Source organism: Balaenoptera borealis, assembly GCF_965194805.1.
Source record: "Balaenoptera borealis genome assembly, chromosome: 7".
Taxonomy (NCBI): domain Eukaryota; kingdom Metazoa; phylum Chordata; class Mammalia; order Artiodactyla; family Balaenopteridae; genus Balaenoptera; species Balaenoptera borealis.
The window spans coordinates 109,312,530-109,331,794 of record NC_138864.1 but is presented as its reverse complement, the minus strand read 5'-3'; the positions used below and the strand labels follow the sequence as shown (position 1 = coordinate 109,331,794).

Sequence of the window (19,265 nt, the reverse complement as noted above, 5' to 3'; positions counted from 1 at the left end):
AGTGGAATAATGAGAAAATCATCAGGTAGGGATTGGAAAAGCTGCCCAGGGCAGGTTCCAAGCTCCTGCTGCCTGCCCTCCTTCCCCGGGGATAGAGAATGCCTGCTGTCAGAAGGCAGATGGGGGCTGGCATCCTGGGGGCTGCCTGAGAGGTACCTCCCACTTCACCGCCTCCCCCCCTTAGCACCACAGTCCCATGGGATGGACCCAGCTGGGTGGAACATTAGAGGAGAGCTCGGCAGGGAAGCAGGGCCCAGAGGCCTAGAGGCAGCTCCCTGCCGCCCCACCACGGGCAGCCGTGGAGCTGGGGCCCCTGCTCTGTCTTGGAGCCTCCGGAGTCTTGACCCAGATTCCCAGGTTTGTGCCCTAGGGTGGCCTCAGGACTTCCCACCTCACCTCTGAGCTCTCACCCAGTCCTCTCCTCTGCTAACCCTCAGCCACTCATCCCCTGAAGGGTGCCGCTCCTCCATTGCTTCCCCTTTGCAACCACTCTCCCTGCCTGCAAACTGATCAGGCTTGGCCAGGTCTCTGGTAAAGCACCCACCTCCCCTGAACATGTCCTAGAAATTAAAGCTCCCAAATCACATCGAGGACTGGCAGTTTCCCCTGGGCAGCCAGGGCGGGGGCAGGTTCCTCTCTCACTAACCTCCAGGGGAGAGCCCAGCTGGCAGGAACAGGCCTCCGCAGAAGGTGGCCAAGCCACTTGCGCAGATCTGCTCTGTGAACCCACATTCCAAATGGGTGTCCCCCCCAGGCCTGGCATCTCCCCGCCTTAGCTTCTTGACCCCCTGTTCTGGTCCCCTGAGATGTGCGTGCCCACCCTGCCCACCCATGCTTATGTGTGCTCACACACACGTGCGTGCACAGTCTTGGCCTGCCTTTGACCCCGTGCACTCTTGCGGACACCAGGCCGAACATTGGGCCCTCCCTAGAAATCTCTGTGACCCAGCTTTCTCCTTTCCTTCCGGTCCCGGCTGCAGTATTCCTACGAAGGGATGGAGATCAACAACCTGCCGGTGAAGCTGACGGTCGTGTGGAACGGGCACTTCAACATTGATAACCCGGCTCAGAATAAAGGTGCGGAAGGAGGGCCCCAGGGAGGCGGGGGAGGGAGGGGCAGCTCCCATTGGTGGGCAGTGCCATTCCGTCCCCCACCCAAGCCAAGCCTGCTCTCCGTGCCTCTCCAGCACCCTCACTGCTCTGTGACTGCTCGGTGCAGGGGGGTGGCTCCTGGGAGTACAGTGGAGGGGGCAGAGCGGGCTGGAAGGAGGGCCCCAGAGACTGAGGGAGACTCCGCCTCCCAGCCAGGATCCTCTGCTCAGGCTTCCCCTGCATCCGAAGGGCGGGGGGGACAAGGCTGCCTCACGTCCCATCATCCAGGCCGGCACTGCCCTCCTGCTCCGCACTCCCGGGCCCCTCCCAGCCCCCTGCCCCCACCTCCAAGCCCCCCTTGCCCTTTGCCCACAGTTCACCTCTATAAGTGCGGCGCCATGCGTGAGAGCTGCGGGCTGTGCCTCAAGGCGGACCCGGACTTCGAATGCGGCTGGTGCCAGGGCCAGGGCCAGTGTACCCTCCGGCAGCACTGCCCCATCCACGAGAGCCACTGGCTGGAGCTGTCGGGCACCAACAGCAAGTGCACGAATCCCCGCATCACCGAGGTGAGCCGTGGGCCGCTGGGCCCGCTCTGGGCCGCTGAGCCCTGTCCTGCCACGGGCGGGGCCCTGAGAGCCATGGCTGGCGTGGTGTCCGTCACCCCCGTGACCACCAGGTGCCCAGCTGGCTGCGGGCATCCTCGTTTGCCTGCAAATCCGTAGCGGCTTTAGGCTTGGCTCAGGGGCCCTCCCCTCATCAAGGGAGGTCGAGAGCAGAGAGGGTTCGACTGCCCTATGGAGTCTCCGTGTGAGCTGCGTCCGAAAGGACTCGTGGTCCTCGACACCCCTTCCTTGTCTCCAAGAGTCCTGGTGGCAAGGCCATGAAGCTCCATCAGCTGCAGCCTCATTAAGCAGTCAGCCTGTGAGTGAGGCTGCCTGGGGGTCAAGGGCGTGGAGCCCAGCCCCGGAGAGGTGGAGCAGGTCAAAGTGGAGAGGCCTCGGGACTCACACGAAGCCAGACCTAAGCTGTAAAATGGCAGAAACGGACCAGGAGCGCAGTTCGGGAGGACAGAGGGGACACGGGCTGTGGAACAAGGAGCCGTGAGGGGCAGGGCAGGGCTAAAGATGCAGACAGTGGGATCACAGAGAACAGCGTTTGAATCCCAGCTCCATTTGCTAATCCCAAGTAATTGTTGGGTCCCCTGGGACTACTTCATCTCTATCCCCAGGCCTCAGCTTCCTCACCCGTGCCCTGGGTCGAAGCGTCCCTCACAGGGGAGTGACAGGGATTACATGAGCAAATCCGTGCAAGATGCCTGGCTGCAGGCCCAGCCCGTGGGGATCTCACCACCCTCCTCCTCCTCGTCCATCACCGACATTGTTAAAATCATTTTTAAATCGTGTGTCTAAGCCCATCACTGCCCTGGTGTCTTCACCTCCACACTCCCGGCACGAAGACCCTCTAAGGTTCCCCGCACCCGGGCTGGAATCCCTTGCTCCTCTCATAAAATAAGGGAAAATCGTGCATGTCTCAGCTGCAGGACGGTGTCTGACACATCTGCACCTGTGGCCCAGCACTTAGCTCATTGTAGGTGCTCGGTGCCTCTTTGCCATGGCTGATGCTGATGATAATAACGCCACGGGGGGACAGAGGGAAGAAGACGAGAAGGAAGCTCAGTCTGTCCGTCCGTAGTGAGGGGACACCGGGCAGCCAGCTCTGTGCAGTTTCACAAACACCCGTATCTGGTACCCTTACAACGGCGGGCACAATCACAGGCCGAACATTTGTGTGGTGCTTCAGAGTTTGTGAAATATCCTCACGTCCCTCACTTCATCCGGCCTCACAACAACCCTGCTGTGTGGTTTCCTAGGGCTGCTGCAATGAAGTGCCGTAAACAACAGAAATGTATTGTCTCTCAGTTCTGGAGGCTGGAAGTTGAGATCAAGGTGTTGCAGGGTTGGTTCCTTCTAATGGCTGTGAGGGAAGGGTCTGTTCCAGGCCTCTCTCCTTGGCTTGTAGGTGGCTGTCTTCTTCCTGTGCCTCATCATATTGACTTCCTGCCATGTGTGTCTCTGCAAATTTCCTCTTTTTATGAGGACATCAGTCCTATTGGATTAGGACTCACCTGAATGACCCCATTTTGACTTGACTACCTCTATAAAGACCCTTTCTCCAAAGAACGTCACAATTCTGAGGTGCTGGGGTTTAGGACTTCAACATATGGATTTAGGGGGACACAGTTCAACCCATGATGCCTGCTAAGGCCAAGGTTATTATCACCCTTTCCCACATGAAAAGACCGATGCTCAGATTTACTCTGACCAAAGTGTAAATCAAGGGGCCCTGAAGGCCAAGTCTCTTGATTACTGGATTGCTGTCCTCTGCCACCACAAAGGCGAACACACCCATACATTCCCTCGACCCTCCCTCACAAACGCTGCATGCCCACCCACCGGGGACGTGTAAAAGCAGGAAGGAGCTCGACTCGTGAGTAAGCAGCTTCCTCCAGCAAAGCAGCCTCTCGGGCGTGGCCCTCTAGATGTGCCCCCCGCTTTGCACCTTCACCCTCCACATTCCTGGTTTTCCAGACGCCGAGAGCTTCATTCAGCCCCGACTTCAGTGTCCTGCATGGGTAGGAATCTCAACAGTGATTCTCAAACTGGGGAAAGATACTTATGTATTTTACCTACAGAATTATCTGGAGAAGGAGGGCAGGTGGAGGCCTGTGGCGCCACATCTGAACGAGGGCCCCCCCTCCTTTCCTGCCGCCCCCCACCCTCAGAGCCCCGTAGCAAGAAGCCATCCCCCAGGGGGCTGCCTCTCAGGACTGCTAATGGTGTGTCTGGTGAAAACGGTGGGACTGGCTTTCTTCTTGGCCTGAGACCAAAAAAAATCACAGGGAGGAGATGGCAAATGAAACAAACCTCCCTGCCACGGACGCTATTTACTGGCTCCAAACCGGCATCAGCCCTCCAGGGATCCTGGGGAACCATGGACTGCGCCAGAGATAAAACTCCCTTTTCAGGACGACAAGCCAGGGCTGGAATATCATGCAGGTGCTGCTGCCAGGTGCCAGTGGCGCTTTGGGGACTAGTTGGGCAGTCGATCCGGGAAGGACAGGGACTCCCGCTGCCCACCCCCCCTCTATCTGTCTGTCTCCCTCACACAGAAACAAGCCTGTGTCTCCAAAGAACCTATTCTTTTTTTCACTGCAGTGGGAACGTGCATGTGCAAACCCACACACTCATGAACCCTCACACTCACAGATGTGCACACCTGCATATGTGAGAAGCAGGAAGTATCTTGAGCTTTGTAGGTGAACAGCCTGCAAGGCCCGGCAAAGCTGTCGCTCCCTTCCCCATCTTTCACCCTCCCCCCAGGATGGAACCCCCCCACTTGTGACCCTGGGGGGATGGAGAGAGTAGGGAATATTAAGAGGTAGCCTATCTGGGCTCCTCCAATTGTGATCCCACTGATGTTGGCCGAGATCCAGGTGCTGATGTTCAGAGACACCAGGAACAGGAAATGGGCCCTTCTCTGGTCCGTCAAATGCCAGGAGAGGCTGGCATGGAACGTCTTCTGCCACTGAGGTCACTGCTGTGGGAGGTCATGATTAGGTCACGTGAGCTGTGCGGAGCCGCCACCTCAAAGCAGGCCCTTGGTGGCTGAATCCTCACATTCCAGCCATGGGTTTTTAGCATCAACAGTGCTGTCTTAGGAGGGAAAGCCAGTCATTTTGGGCAAGTGTATGAGGGTAAAGTCTAAATTAAACCCAAACAAACCAAGCCAAACAACGAAGGCAGAGGGGCAGTGACGAAGGCTTTTCTAACTCCAGGAAGATGCTTGGGTAGTTGGGGTTTCCAGCACAATTACAGCTCAAGAAGTAAAATATGGTGCCTTCCCTGGAAAGTTCACACAGAGAAAGGAGGCACCGCCATCCCTGCTCTCAGGGACTCAGGATCTGAAGAGGTGGGGGTAGGGGGGTAGCAGGGTGGGGAATCCGACACAAACGTTAACTGTGAAAAGAGCACAAAGAAGGTGTCCTGAAATCTCAGTGGAGAGAAACCTAGAGAACATCTGGTGATGGGGAAGTGACTTTTGACAAGGCTCTTGAAAGATGGGTGGATGTCATCGTGTGGAGGGCCGTGTGGGTTGATAGGAGGCTTGTTCATTTTCACTGAGAGTGGTACCAACATGAGCAAATGCTGGAAGGCTTTAATCCCAATTTTCTGTGAATTACCCAGTAACACTGCAGATCACGTTCTCTCTCTTCTTCTGTGAAATGCGAAGAGGAACAAGGGGCTTTGAACCCTGCTTCTAAAACCATACACAAACACAGACTATTCTACCAGAAGCTCCTGACCCTTGACAGTCCCAGACCTGGGTGCCCTCGTGGACTTGGACTCAGCTCAGGGAATGGAGTGGAGATAGAGAAGAGCCCGCAGCCTCTCCCTTGCCCCATCAGCAGTGGGGGATTGCTCTGTCTTGGCGTCTGATTACTGTGCTTCCTCCTTCTAGATAATCCCAGTGACAGGCCCCCGGGAAGGGGGCACCAAGGTCACCATCCGAGGGGAGAACCTGGGCCTGGAATTCCGGGACATCGCCTCCCATGTCAAGGTGGCCGGCGTGGAGTGCAGCCCTTTGGTAGATGGCTACATCCCTGCGGAACAGTAAGTGGAGGCCATCTGAGACGTGGGAGGAGCAGGGAAGAGAAGTCCATATAAATAGACGATTGATGTTGACTTACCTTCCCCGATCAACAATAGATGGTCTTAGAACTTATGGACAGAAAAGGAGAATGTCCCTCACGTTCTAGGGTGTGGGGAACTCCTACAACTCCCCAGCCCCTGAACTAGCTAGCTGCCATATTGGGAGAAGTCCAGAAAGGGGAAGGGGAGATGGCTGGGAGAAAAGGGGAAAGTGATCATTACCTCCTTGAGGTGTGAGGATGAGTAGGAGCAAGACAAAGCAAAATCAAAATCTGCAGAAGCGTGAGTTCAGTTCCTTACCCTAACTCCCTCCGCTGTCCCTAACTCCCCACTCCTGTCCTCCCCCAATTACGGAAGAAGCTAATCCTATGCTACCCTCTGTGGAGGCTGAGAATGAACCTTCACACCCACTCTCAGGCCTGTGGGGACTTGGATTGTTTTTCTCCAGCAAAGTCTGCTGGTCCACGGAGAGGGCCATTCAACGAGTGACCTTGACCTCTAACCTACATGGCAGGGAAGGTTTGTGAGTCATGTATTACCTTGTAAATAAGTAAATACAATTTTCCAGCCCAGCAAACACAAGCATGAAATAAATATTCACCAGCGCAATAGAATCTATATTCTACACCCTCTTTGCTGCCCCTCCCGGAGTGAAACCTTGCCACTTGTCCCTGTGTGCATAAGTTACTGACTCTTTGCAAGGTCTCACTTAGGTAGATGAGTGCATTTATGCTTGTGCTGGCTGAGGGTTACCCAGATTTTGTGGTTCTGGAACCATCAGTCCTGCCATCCTCAGTTCCTCCTTGATTTCCATCTGGTTCTTCCCAAAACACTCATAGTAGATAAGATGATTGAAGGCTCCAGGCTTGGTAGGACCCATCCTGGTCCATCATCACTTACTTACCCAAAGACCTTTCTGTGGCTCCTTCAACTGTTTGTCCTTCCTAGAACAAAACCAAAGCAGGCTGCTACGGATATATTGTGATTTGGGGAACTTAAAACGCCCTACTCTGGACTTGTATAGCCAGATATAAAAAATATTATAAAGCCACATGATTAAATATTGTGATACTTGTTAGATCAGTAGAATAAGATAGAACACCAGAAAAAGAATCTTGATACATAAAAATTTAGTATGTGATAAAGATGACATTTCAAATCAGCAAGGAAAGCAAAGCTCATTCAATAAGTGGTACAATTTCACCCCCTGGAAAAAGTACAATATCAGATTCTTATTTCATATTATACACCAAAGTAAATTCCAGATGGAGTAAAGAGTTAAGGGTAAAAAATGAAAATGTGAAAGGATTAGAAGAAAATGCAGGTGAGAATTTATTTGATTTCAAGAAAGGGAAGGTGTTCCAGGTATAACTGCAAGAGAAAAAATTATAAAGGAAAAGATTAGGAGATTTGAGTATGTAAGACAAAACTTGTGCACTAAAAACTCTGTGTGCAAAGTAAAAATATGAATGATAAACTGAGAGTATTGTTATGGCCTGTTACAGTATGCTTTTTCTTAACATTTAAAGAGGTTAGATAAAAGATATAGGTAAAAGGCAACTATCACAAAATTAGCAAAGAGCATGAATGTGCAATTCACAGGACAGACCAAGAACTAAAGTCATATAAAAAAAATGTTTAACATCAGTAGTAACCAATGAAATGGGGAACAATTTTTAAAAGTTAATGCCCCCCCAGTGCAGATGAGAGGCATAAGAAATAGCACATTCATACATTCATGTCGGGAGGGTAAATTGGGACGACCTTCCTGGAAGGCAGTTTGGAAATGCAGGTCAAACATCTTTAGCCTGGGCATAATACTTCTAGAACTTTCCCTAAATAAACAGAATGCACAAATATTTATTTGCAAGAATGCTTATTTTGGCCTTATTTGTAACAGTGAAAATGTGGAAGCAATTTGTATATCTAAAAATAGGGAATTAATTAATTTAATAAATTATTGTCTATACATAGGACAGTAAACTACACAACCATTAAATGTGATATGTAGAAGAATCATGACCAGGCATATACTCAAGGTATATTAAGTGAGAACACAGCTTACCAAGCAGAATACAAAGTTTATAATTAATTCTGTAAAAGGAAAACAAGACTGGAAACATGTACACCAATATGTTGACAATGGATACTTCTGGGTGATGCAGTTGGGGTGGGAGAGGAATGTAGGTATGGCAAGTGCTTTTATGTACTTTTTAAAAAACTGAACATGTTTTAATTATGTTATCTGCACAGAAAAGCATATATTTTTGCTAGACTCTCACACAGAACCCGGAAGCCATAAAGTAAAAGAATGAGCAATTGAACCACACAGATAGTTTTAAACTTTCAAGTGGCAAAAGACTTTATAAACCAAGTTGAAAAACAAGTGATCGACTGGGAGAAAATAATTTCAATATTTATTATGGAGAAAAGTTAATTCTCCTAATTCAGAAGCTCCTACAGAAAGATAATCCATCAGCGAAATAAAGAGAGGGCTTCAGGCAAGTCACAGGGAAGGCTATGTAAGATTTAAACACACACACACACATACAATACATGCAACCTCACCAGTAATCAGGGGAGTAAAAATGAAAATGAGATCTTTTTTTCCTATTATATTAGAAAAAATTTTAAAGGACTGATAATATCTAGTGTTGGACAAAGAGTGAAGTAATCTCACTCAGTTGCTGTTGATGGAAGTAAAAATTGGGACAGTCCTTCTGGACCATTATTTCCCACTACTATCAAACATTAAAAGCACAATCCTTCTCAGAAATCTATTTCAATAAATATGCAATGCTTAAGGAGGTGTGTAGGTTGGTTCATTTTGCGGGGTTATTTGGAGTAGGAGAAAAATCAGGGTAAGTTAAATGTATAACAATAGGAGGCTGGTTAAATAAATGATGACACAGGCATCATACGAAATACCATGAAGCTCTTAAAAAGAAGAAAGCAGAGCTGTGTATACTGTGACATTAGGGAAAGTCCATGCTGTTTTGTTGAGTAAAAAGGGAGGGGTTAAAAATAATGGGTGGTTAAGTTCCACTTTTATTTTTAAAATCATGTATATGTTTCTTTACATATGTATGTTTGTATGTAATTGTATGTGTGTATATATACACATTTATGTTTATATGTGTGCATAATATCAGACATAAATATATATACACACGTGGATATATGGGCAAATCTATATATTTGGGCAAGTTGCCAAACTTTTCTGTGCCTCAGTTCTTCATTTATAAAATGGAGATTATATATATTATATATTTGCATAGGTCTAGAGAAAGGTCTGCAAGGATTTATACACCAAAGTTTTGAGAGAGATTAGTGAAGAAAGGCACAATTTATTTTACTGTCACATTTTGATACTGTCTCGCTTTCAAAGGGTATGAACGAATTTTGTAAGTGAAACAATAAAATTTTTTTTAAAAGGGGAGAATTTATGACTCTCCCCCACCCTTTCCTCTCCCCCTGTCGGCATGAAAACCCCCTCCCCCACCAGGCCCCTGGCTGGGGCTGGGAGCAGAAAGCACTGCCTGGGGCAGTCCAAGCCTTGGGAGCAAAGAGCTCCTAGGCGAGGACCTGCAAACCTTAGGGCTGCTCCAAGGTCCCTGTCTGATGGCTGTGTGCCCTTGGGTAAGTCACATTTTACGGAGAGCCTCTAAAGAGACCCCTGTAGGTCACACTCCCTCATTTCCTGAGAACCAGGGAGGAGCCCCCGAAGGGAGGAATCAGGTATCTTTCACTTCCTCCTTCCCTGCCCATCCCTGAGATCTTACTACAGAGAAGGAGGCCTGGGTAGGTGTAGGGCCCAGGGGTCACAGCAGGGAGGCCTGTGACCCTCCTGTGACCCCTGGGGGTCTGTCCTCTCCACCCTGCAGGATCGTGTGTGAGATGGGGGAGGCCAAGCCCAGCCAGCACGCCGGCTTCGTGGAGATCTGTGTGGCTGTGTGTCGGCCTGAGTTCATGGCCAGGTCCTCGCAGCTCTATTACTTCATGGTGAGTCCCGGCCACCAACGGCCTGGCCAGGCACAGGCCACAGACCTCTTTACCATGATTGCTGAGCCCTTCTAGATCTCTGTGGGCAAACCCAGGCCAAAGTCGTGGGAGTCCCGTCCTGCGGAGCTTGAGAGCACAGCCTTGGAAGTCGGGAACACCTGGATTCACATCCTGGCTGGGCTGGGCTGGGCTGGGCTGCAGCTCCAGGGAAGTTGCTTTGGCTCTCGGGCCCCAATGTCCCCTTCTGGATGAGTGTCAGCGTGACACAGTGGGTGAGAGTGTGGGCTGTGCATGGGGACTCCTGGGATTTGAGCCCTGGCTCTGCCACTTATTAACTGGGTGGACTTGGGCAAGTTGTTTAATTTTCTGTGCCTCAGTGTCTCCATTTGTAAAATGGGGATGAAAATAATAAGCATCTATCCCATGGTGTTATTGTGAAAATTAGATAAAATAGATTTATCACCTCTAGTGTCACTACCTTTACGATTTCTATGATTGCCACCATGACTACTGTGCCCTGCCCTTTCCCTGTGTGCTGGCACCCCACCACTTCCATCCCATTATCCCCAGTCACCCCACCTTCCTCACTCACCATCGTCCGATCCCTATCTTACTCCCTCTCGCCCCAACACCCTTCCCCACATTTCCCTCCCCACCCCAAGGCCTCTCTGCAGATCTCACCCCTGCCCTCACATTCCCTCCAGCCTGGACCCTCCCTGGCCCCTGAACATGGTACCAGACCAGCCCTGGTGAGGGGTCCTGTGAGCAGGGGCACTTGGGAACCTCCCTGCCTTGTGACGACAGGGACGCTGGAGACATGGGCACATCCCCTGCTACATACATCGCATCATTGCCACAACTGTGTTACCATCCAGTTAACCTCTCGGGGTTAACGCCAGATGTGATGAGATCACTTCCTCATGATTCTGAGCTGCTTTTGGAAGCTGGAAACCTGAAATGATGGATTTTATGACTGGGTATCAAATGCCCGGAAATATGTCACGGAAGCCCATTTTTCTCCTTCCTTCCTTCCTTCCTCCCTCTTCTTTCATCTGCCTTCCTCCTCTTTCTTCCTCCTCCCTTTAACTGACAACCACGTATCACCTTGCACAATACCTCTCCCTAGGTCATTTGATAAATACTTGCTTAGTTGGTTGCATTTTGTAATATAGTTTGATGGGCCTGGCTTGCAGGTGTTACAGTGATGATTCAGACCCCTGCAGCCCCTGCCCCAGGAGGCCCACAGTCCAGAAGGAGAGAGGAGATGGAGGACTTGCACGCGATGTGACTGGGCTGGGGGTGGGGGTGGGGGGTGAACCTGGGAGGGACGTGCCTCAGATGCCCCTCTCTGCCTGGGTCCTGACCTCTGCACTCCTCCCTCTCTACTCTTTGAAAGCTAACCAACCTTATAAACATGGCTGTCACTAAACCCCCACAGGAGCTCACTTAGAGGAACACACACATGTCATGGATTTAGTGGATGTGTGTAGTTTTACCTATTTGTTTAGCATTTGTACTCCCACCTTCTTCAGAAAGGGTTTGGGGGAGTTTCCAAGTTAAGCCCAATATACCTTAAGACAACTAGTGATGAATGTATATATATTTACATAAATGTAAATATATCATATATATATTTATATACACAGACATTGTTATTCCAGCAGAGCTGAGATAACGAGAGGGAGAGAGAGACTGAGATGGGTAGACACACGGACCGCACTCCCCAAGCGGTTGAGAGGTGTGGCGTGGCATACGAAAACTGGGCATGAAATCTGGCTCTGAAATTACCTGGCAGCTGTGGTAAAAGGGCGGACACTGCTGCATGGCCAAAGCAAGCACTGGACTTCCTTGGCCAGTCAGTTACCTGGAACAGTTTCTATCCTGTGGTCTCTTGGCGGTGACAAAGTGAATGCTACCAGGAACTGCCGCTACTTCATTAAGCTGATGTGTCCTTTGGGCCTCAGCTGTCTCTGCTGTGTCTCCAGCCAAGCTTCTTACCTTTGTGACTAATTCAAAGGCCGCCGTCCCCTGGATGTCCTGCCATCACCTCCCATGGTCCACCCGAGCTGTCAGCTCCCGTAAACAGCGTGTCCCCCTCCCTTGCCCATGTCTGCCAGTGGCCTGTCACCTGGGCCCACCATCTTGGTCGCCTGTGGCTCGGCTTCCCCTAATTCCTGATGTCAGTCCCTCTATCACCACGTCCTGGAGTCTTACTTTTCCCGTTCCCTTTGCTACTGCAGTGGCCCCCTTAAATCCCTGCCATTGGTCTGAACCCATTCTAGTCCAGCCACACTGGGGGATACCATTTTCATCATGTCAGCCCGCAGCTCCAGAAGAGCCCAGGGTGCCCACTGCCTCTAGACTTTGTCCAGGTTCCTTGCTGTGCTCTGCCCTGCCTGTCCAATCCTTCCTCAAGCCTCTGAGTGGCCTGACTCCCTTCCCTTCTCTGTCTCCTTCTTCTGTGATACCTGCTCTTGGGCTTAATTCTTATAACACATCTATGTGGTAGACAACCAAAACCTCTTCTGCTCTCAGGGAAGGTCTTGCCTGCATGAGTGTTTCTACCCTGGGAGCAGGATGTGGTTGGATGTAAGGCATTAAGGGAAGGTTTCATGGAAGGAGCCAGAAGGAAAGGCAGGATCTGTCTAAGGCAGAATACAGTTTTCCATATGGATCTCGAGTAGCGGGAGGCTGTTCCCGGCATAAGGTGTGACATGGAAGGGCACCAAAAGATGGGAGCAGAAGGGAGTGGGGAGAGGGGGGTTGATGGGGAGGAGGAGAAATTGGAGCAGAAGGGCAGGGAAGGTGCGAGTTGTTGCCGCAAGGCGAAAATGCATTGGTCCAGTGGGTCCCTGGGACTCAGACTCGTGTTCACTTTTCTATCGGAGGCACTATCCTGGCGATACACATCCGCTTGGGAAGAGCTGCGGGGGGAGAAATGGTGCCACGGACCCCAGTCTCCTCCCAGACCCCAGTTTGCATTAAGGACCTGGTCGTTGAGCAACCCCCCCCTCACTGCCGACAACAGAGCTCCGAGGGGTTCAGGGTGGGAATGAGGGGCAGAGGTCCCCCGGGAGTCATACCAGGGAGGCAGGAAGGACAGAATGCCCCTCTGTCACACGCCCACCCGCAGCACCCAGTTTGCATTAAGGACCTGGTCGTTGAGCAACCCCCCCCTCACTGCCGACAACAGAGCTCCGAGGGGTTCAGGGTGGGAATGAGGGGCAGAGGTCCCCCGGGAGTCATACCAGGGAGGCAGGAAGGACAGAATGCCCCTCTGTCACACGCCCACCCGCAGCACCTCCGAGCCTTCACTGCCTTCCCACCCTGCTGGGCAGCTGGCAGGTGGCACTCTTGGGACCCCCATGGAAGCCCCTGGCGAGCCCCTTTTCAGGGCTGCCTCTCAGGGCCTGGGGAGCCCCTCCCAGTGCCGAGGTTTGGGTCTGCCTCAGTTTCCCTCCACAAATCGGGCCAGGCTCTGATGTGTGGGTTTATTCACCCAAAACCCCGACACCAAGGCCCATAGACCGCAGAGCGGCACTCTCGGGCTGTCGCCAGTTCTATCCCTGGAGATCTCTGTAGAGGGAACACTTTTCCCCCCTCTTTGCCTCCATCCAGGGAGGAGCCAAGGGAAGAGATGGCAAATAATGCTGAATTTGATTTCCCGTGCAGACCCACTGACAAATATTTCTGAAGCAAACCTTGAATAATTAGTAGTTTCTCCCAACTTTAAAACATGTCTCCATATCACCCTCTCCCCACCCCCAGAGTAACTCAGCACCCAGCCAGCCCCACACAGGAGGGCCACTGCAAAGCCAGCAGGGTTACTCACTTCTACCCCTCCCAGGACCCTCACCCCTAGGCTGCCAGGGAGCTTGTTCTCCTTTCCACGTTGCCCCTTAACGCCTTAAATAACTCCCTCACTTTCCCTTTCCTCTCCGGGGAGGTCAGCAGGAGCCAGGTCTGAAAGCTCTCCCTTTACAGACAGTGGGGCAGAGGCACCATCTGTGGGAAGTTAGAACCAGAAAACAGGCGCCTCTGAGAGGACCACTTTTTGATTCTTTGAGATCAGAAAGGGTCAGTGACTTGTGCTGAGTCACACAGCACGGTGTAAGCAAAGCTGAGAAAGGAAGGCTCTTGCAGCAGTCTCATCCCGCCGCCCCCCGCTCCCCCGAGCGCGGGTCTAGGGTTGAGCCAGAGCCAGCATAAGCCGTTCCTCGGCTTGGCTTGGTGGGTGTCACGGGGCTGCCAGGTTCGGGATCTGCAGGGACCGGGTGGGCAGGCCCCGCGAGTGCGCCTGCGCTGGGCGGACGCCGGGCGCAGAGGTCCGCCTATGTTCCCGTGGGTCCCTGCGTGTCCCCACGCGTGTGCCCTGTGCGGGGAGCGGGGCGCGCGCGTGCCAGGCCTTGGGGCTGCGGGCTTCGCTGGGGCTTCTCTTCTCCTCCCCTAGTGTTATCGATCGAGGCCTCTCGGAGGGGAGGTTGCCTGCCCGCTCCGAGGAGCTGAGTGGGTTCAACTTTTGGTGCAGAATTCTTTAAGGGAGTACGAGGAGAGAGAAATCTTCATTTAAATGCAGATACAGGCTTCTCACCTGGGACTGAGGAAAGTTTTTCCATTAAAATGCTAATGAAAGAACAAACTGAGACTCCAAATCTTCAGCTCACAGATCCTCCCCCATCCCCACCCCCATCCCCAATCTGACTCTTCACTCAATCCACTGACCCTTCTTTGCTTCTCCTCCTGGGTTTCCCTGGGGCTCACACATCTCATTGCTCTGGCCGCTGGGTGCTTTGGGCAGCTCTCTGGAGAGGCCTGTGGAAGGGGCAACTTACCTTCCTGAAAGCGACCCTCGCTGGAGACTGGAGAGGTGGTGGAGAACTCCAGCTCTGGAGTCAGTTCTCAGGCCGCTTCTTTGCTCTGTGACCTTGGAAACTTTACTTAACATCTCTGAATCTTGTCTTTAAGATGGGTAATAATGCCTACGTTGTAGAATAGATTGGGCGATTTAAAAAAATGTATATCTCACTATCGATACACATAAAATATAAAGCCTGTCACTTAAAAGGTCACTGCATAGTAGCTAATATTATTATGACTGTTATTAGTGTAGAGGTGCACATGCTCGCCTGTCCCCACAGGCCTCGGTAAACTGAGCCTGCTCTCTGGGAGGCCGCCATGACTAAGGATTCCAGAAGGCGAGTGGAATCCGGGAGTGGGGTGCTGCCTCAGGCCTACCCAGAAGCATCCTCAGGCCAGATCCTTTCCTGCACAGACGCTGACTCTCTCAGACCTGAAGCCCAGCCGGGGGCCCATGTCCGGAGGCACACAGGTGACCATCACGGGCACCAACCTGAACGCGGGCAGCAACGTGGTGGTGATGTTTGGGAAGCAGCCCTGCCTCTTCCACAGGTAACTCGCCTCAGGGCAGCCTCCAGGGTTCGCAGCCCAGAGGGTGGGCGGGGCTGACAGGCGGCAGACTCCCGGCTAACCTTCTGGAGGTGCCTCCTCCTCCCTGAAAAAGTGGCCATTCGCTTTGGGAGAGGACGTTCTGGGCATACTTAGCTGTGGCTCAGCCCGGGGACCTGCCAGGCACCCCTTCCTTGGAACGGCCCATCGTGCCGTTGCCCACCATTTAGCCTTGTTGCCCGCATACCACCCACCGTGCAGGACCCTAGGGTTCCACGGGACACAGTTTGGAATCTAGGGCCCCTTCCCCCTGGGTTAGCTCCTGGCCAGCTGCTGCAGAGCCAGCCGGGACTGCCGAGAGCTGGCTGAGGTTGAACCTCCAGGGGCAGCCGACTTTCCCTCCCCTGGTTCCACCATCCAGTCCCAGGAGGGCATGCCGTCCATGAGCCAGGAACCTGGGGCGGGGGTGAGGGTTGGGAGGGAGGCAAGAGGTGCACCTAATGCAGGACTAGAAGAGGTATGGTTGGGGACATTCCCTGCGCCGCTGGCATGAGGTTCTGCAGAGAGAGGTTTTCCTGGGAGAGAGCTATGCTGAGGGCTGCAACAGATCTGAAGTCAGGTCAGGCCAGGCCTTGCCTGAGTGTTCAAGAAAAAAATGGCTCTGACACTTGTTAAAATGGTAAGGAAGAGCTTGCTCAGGACTATTGCAGTAGGTGTCAGGACTCTCGCAATGGAGAAGGAGATCGGACTTGACTCCAGATACAGCAGACAGCTGGGGATTTATAGCCAAGGAGCAGAGCGAGGGAGGCAGTGGATGGAAAATTACTAAGAGGAAACAAGGTTAGGAGGATTCTTGCTAAACCGACTTAACAGGACTCTTGCTGAAGGCAGTCAGGGTGACCAGACATCAAGGGTTAAGGAGGCGGAATTTGATTAGATATCAAGGGTACTCAGGTATCGGGGAGGGGGGTTTCTTGCCAAACGAAGTTAGCAGGATTCTTGCTAAAAATGGGGGTCGGCAAATCAAAGACAGGGCCTCAGGAAGAAGCCTAGTCCAAAAGGGGGCTCAGAGGAACCCGTCTACAATCTGGTCAAGGAGAGAGTCTTTGTCAGTAGTTCTCAGGGCTTTGTGTCGGGGCGCTGCTCACCCACTGCCTCTGACGAGCCTGATGAACAGGGAGGGGCACGGGAGGGCCCTGACCCGGGACCACAGTCCCGCCCAACACCCAGGAGCCCGGCTCCCCATCTCCCCCCTCCAGGCGCTCTCCGTCCTACATCGTCTGCAACACCACGTCCTCAGATGAGGTGCTGGAAATGAAGGTGACGGTGCAGGTGGACCGGGCCAGGATCCACCAGGACCTGTTCTTCCAGTACATGGAGGATCCTACCATCGTGCGGATCGAGCCCGAGTGGAGCATCACCAGGTAGGGGCCGCCCTGACCTTGGCCTTCCCTCCTCGACCCTCAAAAGCCAAGGGGAGTTCTGGGGCCCAGTCCTGCTGTGGGGACTGATGAACTGGGGGGCAGGGGGGGGTTCAGAGCACCCCCCAGGTCAGAGCTTCCTGCTGGGGCTCCCTCCGTCCACCGAAAGCGCTCTGAGCAGGACCCGGCCCTGGGGGCCGAGCTCAGACCAGCAGGAGCCGACAGCCCCCGACGTGAGGGTTGGTGGGCACACTAGGAGGCCAGAGGGCATCCTGATGGCAAGGCCCCTGGTGATCATGGGGAAACTGCTGTATCAGGGGCCTCGGGGGGAGTGGACTTGGGGTCAGAAGGAGTGGGTGAAGCCCAGCTCCACCACTTAGTGGCCGAGGGACCTTAAACGTTAGTTAACCTCCCCGGACCCAGGGTTTCTCAGTGTCCTCACGGGACACTGAGAGGAGTACGTGAGGTACAAACACCCAGTGCAGTGCCTGGCTTATCTCCCCTCCCTCCTCACCCCCTCCACCCCACCCCTACACATCCCCCGTCCTCAGCCCTCCCCACTGTCTGCTTCAGCTCTGGAGGATGTCTGGGGTCAGGAGAGGGGGCAGAGCATGAAGATGTGGTCACCACAAGCTGAGACGGGGGGTCAATGACGAGTCCAGTCCAGAGAACAATCTTGTAAACCAGGGTCAGCAAACTCCAGCTGGGGGGCCAAATCTGGCTGTCCATCCACTTTTATAAATAAAGTTTTATTGGAACACGGCCATGCTCATCCGAATATGTTTTGTCTCTACTGCTTTCTCACCGCTGCAGCAGAGCTGAGTAACTGCAACAGACCATACGGCCCCAGTGAGCCTAAAATATTTACTGTCTGGCCCTTTACAGAAGGAGTTTGCCACCGGGCCTTACACCCAAACAAAAGGCAGCCTTTGGGAGATGCAGCTTGGTTGTCCTCAGCAGTTAGTCTCTAAGGCTCAAGGCTTATAAGCTTTAGCCGGGACCTGAAAGCAGATAAGTATAAGACACAGAGAGGGGCAGAGAGCCTGTAAAAGCTATTCCAGGATTTGCCCCCAGGGCCTGGTAAGTCCAGGAAGTTGGCACGGCCCCCTGTGCTTAGACAAACTCTGTGGCTCCCGAAGGCGTTCACAGCCTGGTTTAATTCAGTTCTTCCTCGTGTCACTGGCACAGAAATAGAGGTGTTGTCCCTCCTGGCACTCGGCAGTCGCCCCCAGTCATGCTCACATCAAGAGGGAGGCTGGAGGTGCGTTCTGAATAGGCCGGGGCTCCAGCGGTTTCACTGCAGTTAACGGAGTCTGGGATGGGGTGGGGCTCTGCAGAACACGTGGTTTTACACTGCTCGCAACAGCCTGGGTTACTGATGAATGGCGATGGGTGATGGGGGCATTCGATAAACGTGTGTTGAATTGATGACCGAGAAGATCGGGAGATGGCTGGACACCAGAAGCTCATTCGCCAGCACTGCCAGGGGCCAAGAGACTCTCTGGGTTTCGAGGAAATCTTCCTGCATGTGCATACGTGGGGTGGGGATGTGCTTCAGAGGGGACCGGTGGAGGGCGAGAGGAAGGGAGGGCAGGAATGGCGTGTAAAGGGGGGCAGATGGATAGAGGAGTAGAGATGAATGGGGCTGTCAAGGACTCTTTACCCACAAGCTTATAACCACTTACCTGTTTTAAATAGATTCTTCTCAGTGATACTCCCCTGATTGCAGATAACGTAATTCATCACTTTCCTTTGAGTAGCCCCCAAGGAAGCTAGCCTCCATCCCATGCCAGCTTCTCAGTGGCCCTGAAGATAGGACAGCGGCGTCCAGGTTTCCATTGAAAAGCTACCCAAAGACGAGTCTCCTAATCGCTCAGCGTTAGCAGTCCTCTGGCTGACTCCCCAGGGTGCGAGAGTCCTGGAGCATTTCATATTTGCATTCTTACAGGAGGTCCCTGAGTGGCTGGGCCTCGGCCTTTCCCATGTCCCAGCTGACTGAAGCCTCTAAGGTGGAAATTTGTGGTATGACTGTCCTGGGGAAGGAGGCTGTGTTCAGACTTTGGAGGGTCTGGTGGAGGGTGGTCTGGAGCGAGGCTTCCCTTAGGCCAAGGCCAGGGTGAAGAAAATTCCCTGAGACTGGGGAGGGCATGGAAAGAGACGCTGGGAGACTGCAGAGAAGCAGCTGGCTCAGGTCAGGGGGCCTCGGGGGGCCAAGAGGGCCGTGCTACAGGCCCAGCCTCTGTGGGGTGTCCACGCTCCGAATGAGCTCAGCGCAGGACGGCCGCGGACATCTGGTCATCACTGTCTTCCCCTCGGCTGCTGAGAGCTCGTCCTTATTATTATGCAGGCAGCTTGTCATCTTGTCCCCGTGAACGTTACCCTGCCCCCCGGTTATCGTTGTCTTCAGTGCTGGAGTTCAGCCTGATTCATCATCATCATCATCGTCATCACCAAGTGCTGTTGCTATTCCTGTCCCTGTGTTTACACGCCTCCTTCTTTCTTCCCCATCAGTGGGAACACACCCATCGCCGTGAGGGGGACCCACCTGGACCTCATACAGAACCCCCAGATCCGTGCCAAGCACGGAGGGAAGGAGCACATCAATGTGAGTCCGGGGCTGGTGGGGCTCACGGGG

The 19,265-nt window shown here is 52.9% G+C and overlaps 1 protein-coding gene across 6 annotated transcripts in view; it reads left to right on the top strand.

The window, feature by feature from the left end:
- Positions 1-19,265, top strand: part of PLXNA4 (plexin A4) — a 608,610-nt gene that overhangs the window by 536,824 nt on the left and 52,521 nt on the right. For all 6 annotated transcript variants that reach the window (XM_082399137.1, XM_082399134.1, XM_082399139.1 and 3 more), the window contains 7 exons: positions 981-1,077; positions 1,468-1,658; positions 5,611-5,762; positions 9,686-9,803; positions 15,076-15,212; positions 16,469-16,633; positions 19,142-19,235. In XM_082399137.1, the coding sequence (XP_082255263.1) occupies positions 981-1,077; positions 1,468-1,658; positions 5,611-5,762; positions 9,686-9,803; positions 15,076-15,212; positions 16,469-16,633; positions 19,142-19,235 (954 nt within the window). The remainder of the gene's footprint in view (positions 1-980; positions 1,078-1,467; positions 1,659-5,610; positions 5,763-9,685; positions 9,804-15,075; positions 15,213-16,468; positions 16,634-19,141; positions 19,236-19,265) is intronic.